The 22,266-nt window shown below is 44.4% G+C and overlaps 1 protein-coding gene across 4 annotated transcripts in view; it reads right to left on the bottom strand.

Annotated features, from left to right (window-relative positions):
* DHPS (deoxyhypusine synthase) overlaps positions 1 to 19,501 on the bottom strand; it is a 34,720-nt gene extending 15,219 nt beyond the window's left edge. Inside the window, exons 1-10 of one of the 4 annotated variants that reach the window (XM_084844730.1) lie at positions 16,795 to 16,931; positions 14,893 to 15,123; positions 13,903 to 14,067; positions 13,389 to 13,510; positions 13,044 to 13,140; positions 12,563 to 12,649; positions 12,053 to 12,158; positions 11,751 to 11,854; positions 10,982 to 11,107; positions 9,484 to 9,583 (exon numbers count right to left, since the gene is read on the bottom strand). In XM_084844730.1, the coding sequence (XP_084700856.1) occupies positions 9,506 to 9,583; positions 10,982 to 11,107; positions 11,751 to 11,854; positions 12,053 to 12,158; positions 12,563 to 12,649; positions 13,044 to 13,140; positions 13,389 to 13,510; positions 13,903 to 14,067; positions 14,893 to 15,123; positions 16,795 to 16,797 (1,119 nt within the window). In that variant the 5' untranslated portion in view covers positions 16,798 to 16,931 and the 3' untranslated portion in view covers positions 9,484 to 9,505. Of the gene's footprint in view, positions 1 to 9,454; positions 9,584 to 10,140; positions 10,808 to 10,981; positions 11,108 to 11,750; positions 11,855 to 12,052; positions 12,159 to 12,562; positions 12,650 to 13,043; positions 13,141 to 13,388; positions 13,511 to 13,902; positions 14,068 to 14,892; positions 15,124 to 16,794; positions 16,932 to 19,458 lie in introns of those variants that run through there. The other 3 variants (XM_084844731.1, XM_084844733.1, XM_084844729.1) reach the window with 3 other exon arrangements.
* Positions 19,502 to 22,266: the final 2,765 nt, after the last annotated feature.

Below are 22,266 nucleotides of genomic sequence, written 5' to 3'. Positions count from 1 at the left end.
CATCATTTGTCTCCACTTTAACCTCTAATTTTTCCCTAAATATTCAAAGGAAGAAAGTGTATTCTAGCCCATTGAAAGCCAGGCCCATAGATAAATGAGGGTCATCACATTTACTCCCTTAGTAGTTGTGTCACGGAGATTTTAGAAAGCTGACATTTCTCTCATAGCTATTGAGACTTCATAAGATCTTTCAGCCAAAAGTGGACTAGCAGTCTTTCTCTGTTCTAAACATCTGAGTTTTAGGATACAAAACTACAAATTAATGCAAATCTCCCTCACAGTAGGAAGTGTCCCCAAAGCTTACAAGCTTAGAATTGCTCTCTGATTTTGAGATGTGAGTTTGAGAGGGACCTAGGGTTTGTTAGTAAAGAAAGCAGGTATTGAAAGAATGGGTTTTTAAGAATATGTTGTCCCAGAAAAGATAAGAAATAGAAAGACAGGTCAGCGATCAGAACCCATTGGTTGAAAATATGGCTATTATTCCCTTGTGACATGGAACCGAGAGAGGCGGCGCCTGAACATCGAGGACCTGGAGACGCGAGTGGCCATCTTTCCCCTTCTTATGGCTGAGGATGACCGCAGGATGCTACGCATCTTGCATCAAAATCTCGACGAGGAGGCCAAGATCATGAAGGACATCCCCGGCTGGCAGGTCGGTGAGTCTCTGTTCCACACCACACGCTGGGTGCCCCCCATGCTCGACGAGCTCTTTTACTTACACCCGCAGAGCGTGCTCGACAACGCTAAATTTGGTTGCCAGTTTTACGTGTGAGCGGCAGCAGGGTTTGTGTGAACCGCCCAGAGAGCTTCGGCTATTGGGCGGTATAGAAATGAAATGAATGAAATGAAAATGAAATGAAATATCCCCCAAAGTGTAGAAAAGTGACTGTTGTATGTAATAGTGTTGTGCTAACCAGAATGTCAGATCTCTCATAAATTGCTAATCTGAGTGAGCCAGTTCCCAATGATATCTTTTTGTCATGTTCTGAGCTGCTATGAAACATACTGGCTTGTGGGAGGCAGTGTGTCAAAGGTATTACTTCAACATCCCCTTCCTGTTCTACTCAGGATCTATGTTTGGGAGGAAGAAGGAGGGCAATGCATTTCCAACCAAGTAGCTGTAACTTGGGGGGGGGGACTGGATACCCCTAACCTTCCCCAACTCTGCGATGAAATGTAATGGACATTTAACCAGTTTCAGAATAAATGGCAAAAATTCTGTGGCATTTTTTCTTATTAACATTCATAGTTCTTTTCTTGTACACAAACTAAAGGCAATAAGCAACTAAAATCTTGTCCTGCCCAAGGCAACAATAGCATTCTGGAGTAAAAAGTCAACACATCAACAAGGAATCCTATTTAAAATATTGACAGATGATAGACTAAGATAAATTCTTGCATTGGAGGGCAAGTTAAAAAGAAAGCAGTTGGGAACACATTTGTCTTGTATGGAATCAGCATTCCCTCTAATAGCAAAACCAGGTGGTTGATTGCCGACAGAATGGGAGCCAAAATGGGACCAGAGAAAAGGAGGTATTGGCATACCTGGGTGATGTCAAGCTATGCAGAGGTACAAAACTTAAGTCCCTTGTCCCCCCAAAACAGCCCAATGAGGTCTGTGCACTGCTCACGGACCTCCAGGAGCCATAGAACTAGAAAAGGTGGGGAGCAGTTAGAGTGCATTGGCCTGCTTGAGTCCCTTGTTGTTCACCCCTTCCAGTTTAAAGGGATTATGAGGGAATCCAATGTGCATCCAAAAGCACAGAATGCAGAAGTGGCCTATACACACCACACTTCTTTCAATGCAATACATGCTAGGATGTGCTTTCAAATGTGTATCTTCCTCCACCCACATCTAGATGTGTGGCTGCACTTTCCAGTGAAAGCAATGAAGTGCAGATAGACTGTATCTGCACACTGATATACATTTGGATGCACATCTGATTTATGTTTGCAGTTCAAATATGCAAACCGCAAAAAAGGTTCTCATAGCCCCGTGCAACAAAAAATAATTGTGAAATTGTAACATGATCTGAATCCCATTCAACACACTTTATACCATATGAAGTAGAGGATACTCCCTGGAAAGGGGTGGCAGAAGCAGAATACCTAGAAGCCACTCTGCACCAGTGGAAACAGTGCAAGTATGGAACTGTTTTCATGTACTTGAGGATGAGACTGGAGGACAGCCTGAAGAGGAAGAATTACAGGGGACCCTGCATGAGAGCGAGCAAGAGGCTAAAGGTCGAGTAGAGGCAATGAAACCAAGGCCTACAACGACAAGAAGAGGAGAGTAGTAGTTGCGGGAGACTCCTTGCTGTGTGGGACTGAAACCCAAGTATGTCGCGAAGACACATGGACTCGCCAGGTATGCTGTCTCATGGGATTCTGGGACAACGGGCTATACTTCCTGGAAGATGGACAGGCAAGGGACAGGTTGCATCTCACAAGGGCTGGGAAGAATGTGTTTGGCCACAGCATGAAGAACTTCATCAGGAGGGCTTTAAACTGAATCCTACGGGGGAGGGAGATGTAAAGTTTGGGGAAACAATGGACAAAAGCTCATGCACCACAACGGACACAACAACAGGTCTAACAGTGCCCAATAAGAGTCTTCAAAAACATGTAGCAAGAAAGCCAGACTATAAAGCACATGGTCTTCAATGTCTATATACTAATGCCCGGAGTATGGGAAACAAACAGAATGAACCATTAGAGCAATACGACAATGGAACCAATTACCTAGGGAGGTGGTGGGCTCTCCCACACTGGAGGCATTCAAGATGAATCTGGACAGCCATCTGTCAGGGATGCTTTGACTTAGATTCCTGCATTGAGCAGGAAATTGGACTCAATGGTCTTATAGGCCCCTTCCAACCCTACTATGATTCTGTGCTGCTTCATTCCAATTTAGACCACTGGCTCATCTAGCTCTGTGTTGTCTGCTTGGTCTAGCACTGGCACTCCAAGTTCTTGGGCAGGGCTGCCACCTCAAAACCTTTAAATGAGACACTGAGAATTTAGCTGGGACCTTGTAGAAGCAAAGCTCTACAACTAAACCACCTTGCATTAATGTCCAGCTGCAAATGTTTTTTGAGACTCAAGTCCCAACAGTAATGCAATTCATCTCTTTCAAATTTAAGTAGTACTTCCAATCTAGGATCCACCTTTAATAAATATTCCCCTTATGTCTTGTCTAAACATGCACAGAATTGCACCGTCATTTAATTTTTTCCCCTGCTTCATGTAAATTCAAGCTGCATTGCCACTGAAAGTTCATGAACACAACAAACAATTAATTGGGATGAACCACAAATTAGTACAATTAGAAACTCTAAAGAAAAGTTTTTGTTGGAATCTTTTTACTAAAATTGTTTACTAGAAAAACACAAATTAACATGATCAGTACAACTACAATATGAAATAATATAAAATGACCAAAGAACACAGATCAAAATGATCAATACAACCACAATATGAAATAATAGAAAATGAACAAACATGTTTCGACCCAGGTCTTCCTCAGTGGTCAAACTACAAAAAAAAATTTATACACACAATAAATTATTTAACAGAGATAAATAAACCTGTAAATATAAATAAAAATGTTGGTTAGGAAGATAAGGTTACCAAATGGAATGAATATTTTTATTCAGCAAGAACATACCCATTGGTTTATAACTGAAGTTCTTATCAGAACCAAAATACTAAAGCAATAATAAAGCTAAAAAACGCCCTCCTACAGTGGACCTCTCAAATCTTCAAGGCTAGGAGGGTTCCTAAACAAAAAATACCAGCACACAATTAAAAGATTGCAAGTCCCCAAATTGTAGTTTTAAGGAAAACATAAAATAAAAATACATGAATTTTTAGCAGTAAAAATAATAATAATAATATATTTATAATTCCTGCTCTCTTACTGCAGAGAGAACTCTTTCGGATATATACTTTAAGGACCAAAAGCCCCACTGGCCTCAATGAAGAGGTGGATTGGACAGTTTTGGGTTAAAAGCCAGCTATAGTAGCGATTGTGCTGTATTAGTGAAGCTATATAATTTGTCCCCCTCTTCATGGATCACTGCCTTGTTGTGGTGAAGGGGCTTGCATAACTCAGTGAAGCCATAAACTATGCCGTGCAGGGCCACCCAAGATGGACAGGTCATGACAGAGACTTCTGACAAAATGTGGTCCACTGGAGAAGGAAATGGCAACCCACTCCAGTATTCCTGCCAAGAAAACCCCATGGAACATATCACAAGCAGGAATGTCAGAGAATTCCGCCACAGATCTCAGTGAGGCCAAATGCCAGTGCATTCGGTCCCCCGAACTCCGTGGCGGAACAGCCTGCCACCCCCCCGCCCCCCTGCAGATCCCCCCCGGGACAAGACTTACCTGGGGTGGATATTCCGGGCAGCGGTGGCTCTGGCGGTGGCTGGTCTTCCGAACGGCTGCCACCGCTGCCATTTGAAGTCTTGTAAAAAAAAAAAAAAAAACGTGATAGGCTACGTAAAGATTTACATAGCCTATCATGGCTGTGTTTAAAAAACAACAACAACGTGATAGGCTACATAAAGATTTACGTAGCCTATCATGGCTGGGTTTTAAAAAAAACACTCACATACACAAATGGCGGTGGCTACAGCCGCCGCCATTTGCGTTCCTTATTTTTGGCTGTCTTAGTCTACGTAAATATTTACGTAGACTATGACGGCGAAAATAAAGGGGAACGCAAACAGCATCCCTTTTTGATTCATTTCAAAATCAATTTAAAATTTAAATTGATTTAAAAATATTTTTAAATATTTACATAGGCTAAAACGGTGAATCAAAAAGGGACGCAAATAGCGCCCGCTACGCTATTTGCGTTCCCCTTTATTTTCGCCGTCATAGTCTACGTAAATATTTACGTAGATTAAGATGGCCAAAAATAAGGAACGTAAATGGCGGCGGCCACAGCCACCGCCATTTGCGTACACGGGGTTTCCTCCCCTCCAGAGCCCACCGCGGCTGGAAATCCGGCTGCGGACAGCTCTGGCCTGGCTGGGCCTGGCCAGCTGCTCCGCGGAGCTGCCGTGGAGCACAGCCGGCCGTGGAGGATTCCGGGGGGGGAGGAACAGATCGCCTCCCCCCCATCAAGGATTCCCGGGGGAGAGACGGAATGCCTCCCCCCCCACCATCAACATAATCCGCGGAAAGGTAAATGACTTTCGTACATCCCTAATAAGGCTAAAAGATACGACACCGGAAGATGAGCCCCTCAGGTCAGAAGGTGTCCCATATACTACTGGGGAAGAGCAGAGGGTATTTCCAAGTAGCGCCAGAAAGAGTGAAGCGGCTGGGCCAAAGCCGAAAGGACACTCAGCTGTGGATGTGTCTGGTGGTGAAAAGAAAGTCTGATGCTGTAAAGAACAATATTGTTTAGGAACCTGGAATGTCAGATCAATGAATCAAGGTAAGCTGGAGGTGGTCAAACATGAGAGGGCAAGATTGAACATCGACATCTTGGGAATCAGCGAACTAAAATGGACAAGCATGGGTGAGTTTAATTCAGGTGACCATTATATCTACTACTGTGGGCAAGAATCCCTTAGAAGAAATGGAGTAGCACTCATAGTCAATAAAAGGGTGGGGAAAATAGTACTGGGGTGCAATCTCAAAAATGATAGAATGATCTCAGTACGAATCCAAGGCAAACCATTCAACATCACAGTAATCCAAGTCTATGCCCCAACCACTGATGCTGAAGAAGTGGAGGTTGATCGGTTCTATGAAGACCTACAACATCTTCTTGAACTAACACCAAAAAAAGATGTCCTTTTCATCATAGGGGATTGGAATGCCAAAGTAGGAAGTCAAGAAATCACCATGATAACAGGCAAGCATGGCCTTGGTGTACAAAATGAAGCAGGACAAAGGCTAATAGAGTTTTGCCAAGAGAACACGCTGATCATAGCAAACACTCTTTTCCAACAGCACAAGAGGCGACTCTACACATGGACATCACCAGATGGTCAATATCGAAATCAGATTGATTATGTCCTTTGCAGCCAAAGATGGAGAAGCTCTATACAGTCAGTAAAAACAAGACCTCGAGCTGACTGTGGCTCAGATCATGAGCTTTTTGTTGCAAAATTTCAGCTTAAATTGAAGAAGGTAGGGAAAACCACTAAACCATTCAGGTATGACCTAAATTATATCCCTTATGAATATACAGTGGAGGTGATGAATAGATTTAAGGGATTAGATCTGATAGACAGAGTGCCTGAGGAACTATGGACGGAGGTCCGTAACATTGTTCAGGAGGCAGCAACTCAATCCATCCCAAAGAAAAAGAAATGCAAGGAAGCAAAGTGGCTGTCTGATGAGGCTTTACAAGTCACTGAGGAAAGAAGGGAAGCGAAAAGCAAGGGAGAAAGGGGAAGATATATCCAACTGAATGCAGAGTTCCAGAGAATTGCAAGGAGAGACAAGAAGGCCTTCTTAAATGAACAATGCAAAGAAATCGAGGAAAACAAAAGAATGGGAAAGACTAGAGATCTTTTCAAGAAAATCGGAGATATCAAGGGAACGTTTTGTGCAAAGATGGGCATGATAAAGGACAAAGAAGGCAGGGACCTACCAGAAGCAAATGAGATTAAGAAGAGGTGGAAAGAATACACAGAAGAACTATACAGGAAAGATCTGAATGTCCCTGATAGCCATAATAGTGCGGTCACTGAACTTGAGCCGGACATCCTAGAGAGTGAAGTCAAGTGGGCCTTAGGAAGCATTAGTAACAACAAAGCTAGCGGAGATGACAGTATTCCAGCTGAGCTATTTAAAATCCTAAAAGATGATGCTGTTAAAGTGCTGCACTCAATATGCCAACAAATTTCGAACACTCAACAGTGGCCACAAGACTGGAAAAGGTCAGTCTACATTCCAATTCCAAAGAAGGGCAACGCCAAAGATTGCTCAAACTACCGTACAATTGCACTCATTTCACACGCCAGCAAGGTTATGCTCAAAATCCTACAAGGTAGGCTTCAACAGTATGTGAACCGAGAACTACCGGAAGTACAAGCTGAGTTTCGAAGAGGCAGAGGAACTAGAGATCAAATCGCCAACATTTGCTGGATCATGGAGAAAGCAAGAGATTTGCAGAAAAGCGTCTATTTCTGCTTCATCGACTACGCTAAAGTCTTTGATTGTGTGGATCACAACAAACTGTGGCAAATTCTTAAAGAGATGGGAGAACCAGACCACCTTACCTGTCTCCTGAGAAACCTGTACGAGGGTCAAGAAGCAACAGTAAGAACCAGACATGGAACAACCGATTGGTTCAAAATTGGGAAAGGAGTACAACAAGGCTGTGTATTCTCGCCCTGCTTATTTAACTTATATGCAGAGTACATCATGAGAAACACCGGGTTGGATGAATCACAGGTCGGAATTAAGATTGCCGGGAGAATTATCAGCATCCTCAGATACGCAGATGATACCATCCTAATGGCAGAAAGCGAAGAGGATCTAAACAGCCTCTTGTTGAGGGTGAAAGTGGAGAGTGCAAAAGCTGGTTTGAAACTCAACATTAAAAAAACGAAGATCATGGCATCTGGTCCCATCACTTCCTGGCATATAGAAGGGGAAGAAATGGAAGCAGTGACAGATTTTATTTTCTTGGGCTCCAAGAGCACCGCAGACGGTGACTGTAGCCATGAAATTAAAAGACGCTTGCTCCTTGGGAGGAAAGCTATGGCAAACCTAGACAGCATAGTAAGAAGCAGAGACATCACCTTGCTGACAAAGGTTTGTATAATCAAAGCTATGGTTTTCCCAGTAGCAACGTATGGCTGTGAGAGCTGGACTACAAGGAAGGCTGAGCGCCGAAGAATTGATGCTTTCGAACTGTGGTGCTGGAGAAGAATCTTACAAGTCCCCTGGCCTGCAAGGAGGTCAAATCAGTCAATCCTAAAGGAAATCAACCCTGAGTGCTCCTTGGAAGGACAGATACTGAAGCTGAAGCTCAAATATTTTGGCCACATAATGCGAAGAGAAAACTCCCTGGAAAAGACCTTGATGCTGGTAAAGATTGAAGGCAAAAGCAGAAAGGGACGGCAGAGGATGAGATGGCTAGATAGCATCACCGAGGCAATGAATATGAACTTGAGCACACTCTGGGAGAGAGTGGTGGACAGGAAGGCCTGGCGTGCTATGGTCCATGGGGTCACGAAGAGTCGGACACAACTTAACGACTGAACAACAACAATAATTTGTCTCATGTATATATTGTGAATGTAAGTAGTTGGTGGGCGATTATGAGTAGTGTAGTACTATTTAAATATAATGAATGTATTTCTTTTTTCGCTTTAGCTTTACCTGTGAGATCTTTTTTCAGAGACTGTTGTTGGGCCCTTTAAATGGGAATATGGTCTTTATAAAGCCTGAGTCAGCACCCATTATTTCAAACATCTGGTGCTATTCTAGAGAGAGATATATAAAACAAAGGGAATGAGGTTTCCAAATTCCACTGTCAGTAAACACTGCCATTGAAAGCAGGAATTATAAATATTGTTTATATTATTTTTACTGCTGAAAATTCATGTATTTTTATTTTATGCCTTCCTTAAAACTACGATTTGGGGACTTGCAATCTTTTAAATATATGCTGGTATTTTTTGTTTAGGAACCCTCCTAGCTTTGAAGATTTGAGAAGTCCATTGTAGGGGGGCGTTTTTTAGCTTTATTATTGCTTTAGCATTTTGGTTCTGATAAGAACTTCAGTCTTTCTGAACAAAAATACTCATTCCATTTGGTAACTTTATCTTCCTAACCAACAATGTTATTTATATTCACAGGTTTATTTCTCTTAAGTGTTTGCTTTAATGTGTGTATAAATTTTTTTTGTACTTTGACCACTGAGGAAGACCTGTGTCGAAACATGCTTGTTCATTTTATATTATTTCATATTATGGCTGTATTGATCATTTTAATCTGTGTTTTTCTAGTAAACCATTTTAGTAAAAAGATTCCAACAAAAAGTTTTCTTTAGTTTCTAATTGCACTAATTTGTGGTGCATCCCAATTCATTGTTTGTTGTGTTTTGAGCAGTTGGGATACACATCTCCTTCATGTTTGTGTACTGAAAGCTCATGAAACATATATTACACAATAAAGTCAGTTCTCATACAAGTGCAAGTACAGTGGTCCTAGGTCATAGTCAGAAGGTACATGAGGCAGCCACCTTGCTGAAGCTAAGCATGTCTGGCTGGGCCTAGTCAGTGCTTGGAGGGGAGACCACCTGGGAACCACATGTAGCCACCTTAATTTCCAGAATGGACGGAAGGTGGAGTATAAATGTAATGAATAATGAGTGAATGATTCAAAGCTCTGCTGCTCAGGTTCTTTCCAGAACCTGAGCACCATACATCTTTAACACATATGCTGGAAGCCTTGAAGGCCCTCTGTGATGAGTTTGCAAGACACTTGGATAGAACTGCTCACCTTCATGTTGACTTGAATGTTGCTACTGAGGCAGTATCTCTTGAGGTGTCCAGTGCACCGTGCTACACTGTTTTGCGGGATCAGTTTCAGTTTTTGGAGCCTGAGGATGTGGACAAGATATTTGCATCTGTACGACCCACCACATCTCTCTTGACCCTTCTCCTTCATGGCTTATTCAAGCTAACCCTGGGGGACTGACCAAATGGATCGGTGGAGAGGTGAACACATCATTACGTGATGGTATGGTCCCCACAGCCTTGAAGGAGGAGGTGGTGTGACCACTCCTGGAAAACACTCTCCTAGAGATCTATGCCAACTATCATCTGTCACAACTACCCTCTCCCTGAGTAAGGTGCTCAAGAGTGGTGCTCAGCTGCAGGTGCTCTTGAATGAAACTGATTATCTCAATCCATTCCAGTCTGGGTTCAGGCCTGGTTTTGAGACAGAATCACCTTTGCTCACCCTGATGGATGACCTTCTTCTGGAGAAGGACAGGGGGAGTGTGACCCAGTTACTTCCTGTACTGATACTGCTGATCATGGTATCTTCCTTTCTATGAGCTTAGTATCCTCCCAAGCCCATAGAAAGCAGGACTTCAACAGCTGGTTCTGGACAAAGCATGCCTAGTCTAGCAAAAACAAAAAAGACACACACATTTAGAGATCACAGTGGTTTATTAGGACACTGGGGATCTCCAACAATTCCACATCTAACACACCATATAAATAAATCCCATAAATAAAAGGGACTGAGAAGAAAATACAAGAATTAAAAGAAGCAGTGTTGGAATTGGCCATGAACAGAGGTATGTGATCTGGGCCAGTTGTTCATCTCTAGAATCCTGGGATCATTCCACTTTCACAGAAACAGCACATAGCAGAGCTGAAGACACAACATAGCTCCCCAATGCTACCATATTTTAGTGTAGGTGGTCCTAGAGGAGAAAGCAGTAAGAAACCAATCCTCTCAGCAGGCTCATTAGAAGCATAGGTTGCTACTACAAGGACAATGGGATAACAGACACCGTCTTTCAAGCAGAAGACTCAGCCGTGGCCTCTTGTCAGCACAGAGACTGAGAAAGGTTTTGTCCTAATGGGCAAAATGCCTTGCATTCACCCAAACAGGTATTCCAAATGGTTTCAGTGCAATTGCCAGCAATTGCAGTGTCATGCAGGGTGGGCATAGATGGTTCCTAACAGCCAAGATGTTTCATGCAGCAGTGCCCAGCTTAGTCGTTGAGCTTCTCCAGAGCAAAGGCATTTGGTTTCTGTGCAAAGGTCTCTGCAACCAGCAGAGGGAAAACCAGAGAAGCATCAGCATAAACCTATCAGGAGAACAGGAGGAGGAGAGATTTAGAGTTCCCCTTCCCAAGTGCTTCAAAAATTCATACCCAGAAAAACCAGAGAACACTAAATTCCCAGGTGGCTCTTGTGGAAACCATGTCCCATCCACCCCACTGGTATCAAGACCTGCCAGTCCTCTCTTGCTCTGCACGCACCTTGACAGGCTTGGCATCTATGCGGATCTTCCCCCAGGACACCGCCTCATCAGGCCGCGCTCCGGAATCCGACCCATCAAACTCCTGTGCCGTGTTGATGTACACGGAAAAGTCAGCACCATTTCTCTGGGAAGTTGAAAGAATTAATGACATCAGGCATATAGAGCAGAACTGGCCAGTAATAACTGAAGGTCTGCTCAGCACAGCAGACTGGATGTGACAGATGATCATCCCAGCATATACATTCAGACAAGCATGTAAAAACAACTGCATTAAACCTGCTTAGACAAGTGGTCCATTTTGGATAGTTTTGTCTACTCTGGAAGAAGTTCTGAGACTTCGAGCAGAGGTCTTTCCAAGCATGGCTAACCATGTTGTTTTTAACTGGAGATGCCAAAGATTAAGTCTGGGATTTCTGCATGCAAAGCATGTGCTCATATCATTGCACGGTAGGCTCTCTCTAGATGTCAAGAACTGTCAGGACTTAAATTGGAAGCTTCCCGATTCGTGGGCTGATGCCCTTTTGGCTGAACAACTCAAGGCTAAAGGTTCACCTACTTTATGCATCTCGGCAGAGCTTGCCCAAGATATGAACTCAGATTCATTGGCTTCCTAAGCCCCTAAGACCAAGAAGCGGGTAAACAAATAGTGCCATGTCATCTCTGCACATGCACTTTTCTTCTATAAATTTGTGTTCCACCCGAAACCTTCCTCCCCAGACAAATTCTGCCTTCTGTGTCAATGCCTACTGCACACCTATCTGTCTCACCATCAGATTGGCATTGGCAATGTGGTGCTTTACAAGGCCTCCACCCAAGATGATCATCCCTGTCTTCTGGGCAAAGATAGCCTGGGTGTTGATGAGCCTCAGATCTACAAGAAGAACAAGAATCAAGATTAGGAGCACAGCACTGCAAATAGAGTCATACTTTTCAGTGGTAAATCCATAATTTCTGGCTGTCAGTATACAGCTTCCACTACCTGCTTGTCTCATGAAAGTAGATGCCAGTAAAAAGGAGAAAACTAGAACTCATGGAGGGGTTGACTGATGTTGCAGAAATCTTGACTCACCCTCTACAATGTCCAACACAAGGCCCGGCTTCTTATAGGAGTGGAAGAAAATCATGTCCCCTAAGGAGCCATCAGTCAGTGCTGGACTCAGGACAGGGATGCTGTTCTGCCAGGGAACATAAGTAGCATGATGAGTGGAAGCTGGGCATTTCAAATATAGACAGATACAAGAGGGTTGACAGGGGGTGGGAGGCATGCTTGACGGGACTGTCTTGTTCAGAGAAGAACTAAATGTGCAAGGTGGTGCCATCTCTTTAAGAGTGTGTCTATGTGTGTGTGTGGGCAGGGGGAGGCAGAGACTAAGGCTAGCAGGTGAAAAATGAATGGGGTAGTACAGCCAGCAAAACAAATACTTGTCTGTGATATCACACATATAGGACAGCCCTCAGATGATCAGAAATTGGAAGAAAGGCCTCCTGTTATGAAAAGCATTTTATCCAGGACACAGAGAGCTTGTCTTGACAAAAAGGTGAGATATGGAACAGAACACAGAAACTTTTCATATCATACCTTTTGTGCCCAATAATAGACTGATTCAGGATTGTTGATTTCCTTGCCAAGCCGAGCAATGACCTTTGATGGAGTCCACTTCACACCCTGAAAGGCAGCATGGTTAGCCTATGCCGTCCTCTCTTCAGACAAGTGGGGAAGCTAGGTATTAGAACAGAGCTATGCAGTCTTAATGTGAGAGATTTCATAGATAGAAATGGAAGGCAAGAAACCTCAAGCCATTTGTAGGAAAAAGTTACATGAGTGAAGAAATGGCCTTGGAATCACACTCAGAGCTAGGACTAGATCTTGTAAGACCTGGGTCCTATGCTGCCTCACCCTCTGCTATCCTCTTATAACACTGCACTTTTCTCCATTTCCAAATATGAAGACAGAACCCAAAGACTCACAGTTATCAGACGCCTTTAACAATTAACATACTGGGGGGAGGGGGAGAGAGAGAGAATACTAGCACTTAGATGTTCCGTCCCTAACATCTCACCTCCGTGTCCTGCTCTGTCACCATCTGGTCCAGGATTGGCATTAGCCAGTCCTCAAACTTGCAGTAATTGTCATTGGGCACCAGCAGATTCCCAATCCTGGAGGAGAGGAGGACATGGCTGGGGAGCAAAGCCAGGCTATGGACTTTGCCCCAACCTTGTTCCCTTTCTCCACACACTGTGAAGCACAGTCAATTCCCTCCTCACAGCCCAGTATGACAGGAGGATTATGTAAATGGGGGGAAAAAACCTGAGCATGATCCTTCTCTCAAGCCACAAACCCTTGTGTCCTGACACTGGCCAGACCTCTCCCCTGCCCCCCCCCCCCACACCACCAGGATGGATACCTGTTAATCCCATTCTGCCGTAGCTCCTTCCCACGCAAGCTGAAATCTCCAATATAGGTGGGTGCCAAGCATTTGATCAGATCTTCTTCCACACCACCTGCTGTGGTCACCAACACATCCACCTACAGAAGCCGAAGAATGTAAGCTATAGTGCTTGGCAAGGCTTACAGCCATGAGCATCCTCTCTAGGCTGGGGTCCTGTAAAGCATTAATCCAGCGGTCTCCTATCTTCAGTCATACAGCATCTGTGGCCAATATCTCTTTCCCATAAGTTAAAGTGACTGAAAAGAAGGTGCTTCCATTCGTGTTCTCTCCAGCCCTTGAATGCACATTGGAAGGCCAGATACAATGCTCACTGCAACAAACATGCCAGGGGAATAAGGAAGATCGTACCGTAGAGTACCAAGGAGACTCCTTCCCACAACACACTCCCCTCTTTCCCACCCACATAACCCTCAAGGAATATTTTTCCCTTAGATGTCAAAGGAGAAAACAAAGGAGGGTTGGCCAATACCATGTTGTGTTGCACCAGGTAGCGGATGGTCTCACGGACACCTGAGCTGATCAGGTTGGAGGTGAAGCCCAAAAAGATCGTACAGCCTGTCAGGTGGCGGGAACAGGGATTCAGGTCGGCATGGTTTCCTTCATCCTCAGCCAGTGGTGTCAGCTTTGCTTCTATCTGCAGTGGGGAACACACCTATATGAATCAAGCTGCAAAGACTGTCAACATCACAAAATGAAGTACTTCACCACCCTAAATGGCAAAATACAGGTAATTAATATTCATAACTAAAGTTATGAAAAATACATTTTTAAAAAAGAACTGGCTAATGTTTTAGGCCACTGACTATGGTTATAGAGAAACAAATGAAACAAAGCACAGGTGTAGATTTGGAGAAAAATAGTGGCGTTGCCAATTTATCTCCAAATCAGATGAACTTGAAACCACGGCTCTCCCACAAAAAAGAGAGGTCATGTAAACTGCAGCTTTTAAAACAGTTGTAGCTATTGAGTATAAATGGTCTGGATTCGGCTCAGGCCTTTTTTAGTCATCAATTCAGCTGAACATCACACCAGCTCGTGAGTTTAAAAAACGGTCCACACGCAAAGCTTAGGAGCAGATAAGGCTGTGTGCTATTGCTGGGAAAAGGATGCAGCGGAGAAGGGAGTAGGCAATACCTTTGCAGTGCTGGCCAACTGTTAAGACTGTGTCTGCATGAATGTTCTCTCTCGCTGCATGAGATACTGGAATGATGTTAAGACTGGTAGGTATCGAAGTATGTGAATGGGGTAGTGTGAGAGCATGAGTAAAAGGTGCTGTAGTATACATAAGAACACAAATCCATGAACTTACAGAAGTCTCCAACTATTAAGCAGCAGGCTACCTCCAGAGGATGGAGACAGAACACATGTTCTCTCCTTTCTACCCTTCTACTGCCCCTCCCCCCAGTAGAGTTCTACCCATCTAGCATTCTCCCCATCAAGAATCATTCTGTCTACTCACCATGCGATTGATCTCGTTCACAGCCTGTCCAAAGCTGGTAGCCTGGAAACCCGTGGTGAGATAAGACTGGAGCAATGCATGGTAGTCCAATCCATGATCAAAGTCATAGCCATGTACAGTTAGGCTCCCTTCAGGTAGTTCCTCACTGGGCTTCATTACAGCAGCCACTGCCCCAGCAGGTAGGCCACCTGCCACATTCTCCATCAGGTGGACACTGGAGTGGCTGGCAGCCTAGAAGAATGAGGTTGTAAGTAAGGACAACCTCCAAAACTTCCTGTCATGTGAGTGTTGTTACTGCATCATAGCTCTATAGTACTTCCTAGATTTCTATAACCTTATAGCATGGGCCTTCCAAATAGGACAACTGCTGTTTACACCATCTCCCAATTGCAGGGCCCATCTCCACACTACCAATAATGAAGAATAGTTTCAGCTATTCCTTCTAGCTATTCCTCTCAGTGAACCACTTGAAGAACTTAGACCAACTTAACATAAGAACTTAGTCAACACCTCTCCAAACAGTTCCCAATATAATATGGACACTTTCTCCAAATTTGCAAAATTATATAATTTGATTTTTCTGGGAAAGGAGCAAGCATCATCAGCGCAAGCCCCCTAAATGGGTAGAATGACGATCAAGAATATCCAGTGAAGCGGTGCATAACAGGTTTTTTAAGGAAAAAAGAAAAAAGGCTCAGAAAGCACCCTGTGCAACAACTGCAGTCCTGAGTTGGTAGAAAAGGCTGTACCACTTCAGACTACAGGGGGGAGATACCACTTTTGAATGTTCTTCTACATAATGAACCCCTTGTTAATAGAGAACTACCACACCACAAGGGAAGATCCTCTTCTAGGCCCTTGCCTTCTGTGGTGGCTTTATACTTGCAAGATGTTTAAATAATAATAATAATAATAATAATAATAATACGGGAACATTTCCTAATGTGATCTCCACCTGCAACCTGAAGTGATCAGCTCATTCTACCATTTCATTATTCTGAGACGTGGTTCTGCTGCACATGTTTGTAGACGAAGCCAGAGGTGAACAGCATCCAGCAAAGCCTTCTCTCTCTGATACCTCCGGGAACCATAATATTGTTAATGGAGCAGAAATACAGCTCTCTTAAAACTGGTGAAACTGGGCTATTATCTGTTTGTTGCTTCCTAAAACGGTTTCCCTATGCCTAAGTGACATGCCCTAAGTCGAGAAAGACTCATTCCCACATCTCATCCTTCACTGAAAGTCTTTCCCCACGTTACATCTGTAGTGCGCGAGACGGCATGGCTCCTTGAGAAAAGGCAGAAAGCCCAGGGCATGTCAGAGGAGCCCGGGCCCCAGCTCCTCCCCACACCACCACTGCCCCAGTTTCCAGGAGCTTCTGACTTTAACTTCATCCCACGGGAAGGAATTGCCCGTGGTGCCTCTCTCACTCCAAACCAAGAAGAACAAGCAGATCCCTCCCGTTCCCTCCCTTTAGCAGGCTGGGCTCACAATCCATGGCCCTCCCTTAAGATGCCCAAGGGAGCCAATACTGTCGCAAGTATTGCCTGGAACATGCACCGCTGCATGAAAAAATTACGGTGACCGTCTGATTCAGTGCATGTGAGCGTTTATCAGAGAGCTTCGGCTATTGGGCGGTATAGAAATGAAATAAATAAATAAATAAATTATCGTTTTATATGTCTGAACTCCCCCGCTGCCCCCTCGCCTGCAGCCTGCAGCGGTACAGTCCAGAATCCCACCACCGCTTTCTGCATAATACCCAGCTCGATTCCAAATATTAAAGGGGGGGAACGATAGGGAGAAAGGAAAGTAGTCGCCGTAGGGTGTGCCTGTTAGCAGCATCCCCGTGGTCAAAATAGCACGCGTCCCCCCCTCCTCTGAGCCAAACGAAACGTTACCATAACGTCGTTTTCATTGAGCTGCTCCCTCAGCGTTCTAACCAGGCCCGACTGTGATCTTTCATGCTTCCGTTCTCCTCCCGGTATAATTAATATACAGCGAGCGAGCGCGTGCGACCGGCAATACCATAGAGTGCGAATTATAGGGCATTCCTAGTCTGCATTTCAGACCTCCGCGACTTGAGCGAGCGGAGCTGAAAGGGTTGATGGGAAACGAAGTTGTTTTCCGGAGCTGCTACCAGTGCATGCTTCGTAAAGAGAACTCCATTTCCCATGAGGCACTGGGCTCCGCTCAGCAACCAGCCCCTGATGAACGTGAGACCGAAAGGAAGGGAAATAAAATTAACCCTTCAAACTCCCCCTGTTGCTGACTGCTGCACGTCAGAGCTTTCCATGGGGGACATTTTCTGCATAAATTGCAGTGTCTTATTACTTCAAAGGAAAAACCACCCTGTTGCAGTAAAGTACTCATTTTTTAGGGTATTTTCAGTTGCTGATCGATGAAATAAAGCACTCTGCATACCCACTCATAGCTTCTGTGGTGTGTGCGCGCGCGCGTGCGTGTGTTTGCCAGTACCACAGCTCTTCGGATGTCCTTACTGGGGATCTGCTCATGTTTCTACAGCTAACTCTGCAATCCTGTACAGATATACAGAGAGGTAAGCCCCAGCGGATTCAACAGGACTTATTCTCATGTTAAGTCTGTACTGGATTGTATTCTAAGGCACCTTAACCAAGCATCTGGTCAAGACAAAGGGCTTTTAAAATACTACCTTTGAGAGTAGGGGAAATAAATAATGGGGGAGAAGATATGGGGGAGACGATATAGTACAGATACCAGAATTATTCATCAGGTTCTGCATAAATGTATGTAGGGCTCAGGTGGACTGACTGAAAAAAAAAAATGTCCCTAGTAACCCATAGAAGCAAGTTTTGGAAAATTCTGGAGGTAGGCCTCCACTGATCATGGAGGTTCCTAAACAGGTGGAGGGCACCTACAAGCAGGGAATGAGAACAAAAGCCATCTAATTTGGTGTTATCTTTCTTCAGTTGCTGGCAGCGAAACGATAAACTCCCATTGACCACTGAGGTTCTATTTTTCAGTCCCATAAATGTCAACTGAACAGTAAAATACACTGAGTTCAATGGTGTTTTGTTGTTGTTCAGTTGTTCAGTCGTGTCCGACTCTTCGTGACCCCATGGACCACAGCACACCAGGCCTTCCTGTCCTGCGCTCTCTCCCGGAGTGTGCTCAGGTCCATAGCCTTGTAATACGTTCCATGGGGTTTTCTTGGCAAGAATACTGGAGTGGGTTGCCATTTCCTTCTCCAGTGGACCACATTTTGTCAGAACTCTCCACCATGACCTGTCCGTCTTGGGTGGCCCTGCACGGCATAGCTTATGGCTTCACTGAGTTATGTAAGCCCGTTCGCCACAAGGCAGTGATCCATGAAGGGGTCAATGGTGCTTACTTTCAGGTAAATAAATACAGGATTTCAGATGTAAATGCTTTGCTTAAGATACCAGACATATGATGTGTAGACAATATATTTGGGTGGGTAAAAGCAACACCACCCATTCCTACGTCCTTCACTGAGGAACTGGATAGAGACCTCCGCGATGCCTGTAACATCAGCCTCTCCTCACCTACCAAGTGAAACATATCCACATCTTGTGTCCCAGCTATACCAAGGACACATATGCAATAACAACAACAACAACAACAATGTGCTGTTTTGCAAGCCTATTTCTCCACCCTTTGTGCACAAAACCCTGTGAAGCAAATTACCAGCGAACCCCTTTCTGGACAAGTTACCCAAAGCACCACAGCAACAGTAAATCTGGTGAACTGTATTACTTTGATTTCATAAGGTATGCAATGGAAACATACATATATTTCTAAACAATAATCATGTCACTGTGTAAGGTGGTGATGTTTGTTAAATACAAGGCAATTGCAAATCTTCCTTTAAACCTAGGTAGGCACATTACTAAACAACACCTATATCTAACAGTAATTAATACATTCTTCTACAATCTTGGCCTTCTTTGTTTGTTCAAATGATCAGGAACAATTCTCTTTTACCCAAAAAGAAGGCCAGGACAGTACAATTTGCATGTATTTAGCATCCCTGCTTCCTTCCTTCACATTTTGGAATAAGTGGCACCACTTTAAACCAGAGAGGAAGGGCATCTCTACACCAGCCTAAAATCCTGCATTTAAAACGGGGCTTTCTGCTTCCCCTTTAAACGCAGGATCACAACAATTCCCTTTACACGCACTCCTCCCCCCCCCCCACTTTTCCCCGTATCTGAGTCTTCCATCGTCTTTCATTGATCTCGCTGCTCTTGCCGCTTTAACTCTTTTCACGGAGGACACTGAAGCGGAATACAATGGGGGCAATTTGATAGCTCATGATCTGCGATCTATTTAAAAATGGAACAAAGGGCATTTAGTGCAGGAGGCGCCTGGGATGATCACTGCCTCGTGCAAAGAGCCCGCAAACTTCCGTGAAGGAGCCATCTCAATCGCAGGATAAAAGCCCGGTGTGGAAGAAGGTGGGCGCATGTTATGGGTGCAGTGAATTGCCCCCGACAGTGGTGGGGACGGCCTCTTCACCTCACAGCGCTGACGATGTCGGCCAATGAACTGTTCTAGGCTACCTGCTTCTGAGGCGCTGCTGATCCCAGGGAGGGAAGAAGAAGAAACGCTTCTCTCGCTCGCTCGCTCTCTGCTGGAGAGGAAAGGCAAGCGCTGATCGAATACGCGTCTGTTCCTTGCAACCGCGGAGACGCAGGACTCGGCCCTCCCCTCCCCAGGCTTCAGAAGGGAAGGGGTTAAACTCAGCCCAGGGGAGGCAGCCAGGCGGGACGAGGACAGACACTCCCGCAGCGCTATCCGCCAAGGCTGCTGTTCTTCCCTCCTTTCCCTTTAAGAGAATGGCAGGCAGAGAGCTTCAAGTTTGGGCGGAAGTCTAGCCGAACTGAGAGAACGTGTCGGCAGGTTCCGGCGGGTTCGAACTCCTAAACGGGCGGCTATTAAAAAGAGGGAAAGGAAACAGAGCAGGCATGGATCACCTTAGTTTCAAAATTATGCTTCCTGTCAGTCATGAGGACTGTGCTGGCTGCTTTTGTACCCATTTTATGTATGTGGTACATGCAATTTGTCCCGATACTTATTCTTACTTGCGCCATCCTGAAAGGTGCCCATGTCGTTCTTGCAAATTGTACTTTTAGGGCACAGTCCTATGCAGGTTTAGACAGAAAGAAGTTCTGCAGAAAGTATAACTTTTTTTCTGTCTAAACCTGCATAGGGTAGTGTCCTCAATTTTTTAACCTTTGTAAATTGCCCAGAGGGCTTCGGCTATGGGGCTGTATAGAAATGTAATAAATAATAATAATGTGCCCCACATGAACACATTACATTTTGGGATAGTGTAAAAGCTGGAATGGGCTGGAACAGGCCCCCCTTTTTTTTTCTTTTAAGAAAACCATGCCAATTGGTATGGCATGTGTTAGAGACATCTGAGAACAATATTTTGGACAGAAATCCTTGGGGAAAAAATATTATTCACTCCTGAATGCCCAGAACACATCTGGAACAAAAAGGAATGGCCTGGAACAGCCACTTCCAAATGAGCCAAATCAACCAAATTCACCAGTCACACATGACAAGATGGGAGTGATACAATGAGCCATAAATAAACGCTACCACTCAATATTAGAATTAAAAGCCATCTTTAATGTGTATTAAAACAATGTGACAGAATCAAACCCACCTAAAAAATTACCAACCTGTGTCTTTAACTTTTAGCCCTACCAAGTAACATTTGACATCAGATTTGTCTATTGTTAAACCAGCATAATTTATGTTCAGTGGTTTTTTAAAAAAAATCCTGCTGGTTTAGGACCAGAGTTAAAGCTATCTCATGTTTGCTCAAGGCCATAAATCCAAGAAATTGGAAGCTGAAGTCTGGTGCCTTGACTGACATGCCCCCCGTGCCCGGTGATCAGTGATGATGTTGTCCAATGTCATGAATTATGCTTGCTTACAACTTACTCTCCATACATCCACATTTCTCCTAGGTCTTTCAGGGCCAAATCCACATGAGGAGGATGAAGTGTCTGGGACCAGCAAAGATGCCCCATGTTGTCCTGGTCCTGTATTGCCTTATGAAACATCTCAGCCTTACTCTATTGCTAGAGGAACTCAACTCCTATGAGCTGAGCCATGCCTGTTAATTAGTTACATTGGTAGCTGGCAAGATGGGTTAAACAATGAGAGGGAGACCTCTTCTAGCAGTAACACTAGAAGCTTCATAAAGCAATATAGGAACACGACAATAAGCGGCATCTTTGCTGACCAAGGAAAAGTGTGGGTTCATGAAGTGAAATGGGCGTACATAGTGTGTGAATGCATGTTCAGTGTAACATGCGAATATAGTGTGGGATACAATCTTTTCTTGTCCTTTCCCTACCACACAGAAAGTAAGATCAAGGATTGGGACCCTTGTACTGCATTTCTGCTTTCAGAAAGGTGGTGTGAGTTCCTGATCCTTCTGCTCCCTGTATCTGTTCATTCCATCCCCAAACCTCCCACTTTATTTATTTATTTATTTTATTAAGTTTATTAATCGCCCATCTGGCTGGTCACCCAGCCACTCTGGGCGATGTACAACAATAAAAAGTTCAAAACAATAAAATTCTACATTACATTATCTGAGGGTCAAGCTTCATGTTACTGTAAAGTTATAGCTAGGTTTTCTTTCTTTTTTTACTCAAAACTAAGCTCATCGGACTTCACATGGATCAGGACCCTAGACTGGTGGGTAGGGATTTTAACCCTTTTCTATGCCAGTGATTTACATTGCAACTGCATGCCTTTTGGGCAATGTAAATGGGAGGCATGGATGAATTTTCTTAAATCCGTTCCATCTGTGTTTAGCAGATTGTCAGGCATCCTTTGTTTAGTTGTCCTCTCATTGACGGAATTGGATCTTTTCTACAAGAATTTCATTCAGGCCGAAATTCAGGCCGGGGGGGGGAGGTGCCCCGCCCCTTCTCGCCCGGCCAAAATTCAGGCTGGGGAGAAGCGCCCCGTCTCCCCGGCCGCGAAATAAAAAGTGAATGGGGGGAAAAAAAAACACCTGTGATAGGCTACCTAACGATTAACGTAGCCTATCACGGCTAGATTTCCAAAGTCAGCCGTGATAGGCTACGTTAATCGTTACGTAGCCTATCACGGGTGACTTTGGAAAAAAAAAAAAAAGCACCTACTATTTGCGTTGCCCTTATTTTCGCCGTAGTCTACGTAAATCGTACGTAGACTACCCGGGCCCAAATAAGGAATGCAAATGGCGGCGCCCATGGGCGCCACCATTTGCGTACGCGCTTTTTCTTTTTCTTTTTCAAAGTCACCCGTGATAGGCTACGTAACGATTAACGCAGCCTATCACGGCTGACTTTGGAAAT

This window comes from Heloderma suspectum, chromosome 3 (assembly GCF_057233095.1).
Source record: "Heloderma suspectum isolate Gila_16-S chromosome 3, 16-S_ref, whole genome shotgun sequence".
Classification (NCBI taxonomy): domain Eukaryota; kingdom Metazoa; phylum Chordata; class Lepidosauria; order Squamata; family Helodermatidae; genus Heloderma; species Heloderma suspectum.
This window is presented reverse-complemented; position numbering and strand designations above follow the sequence as displayed.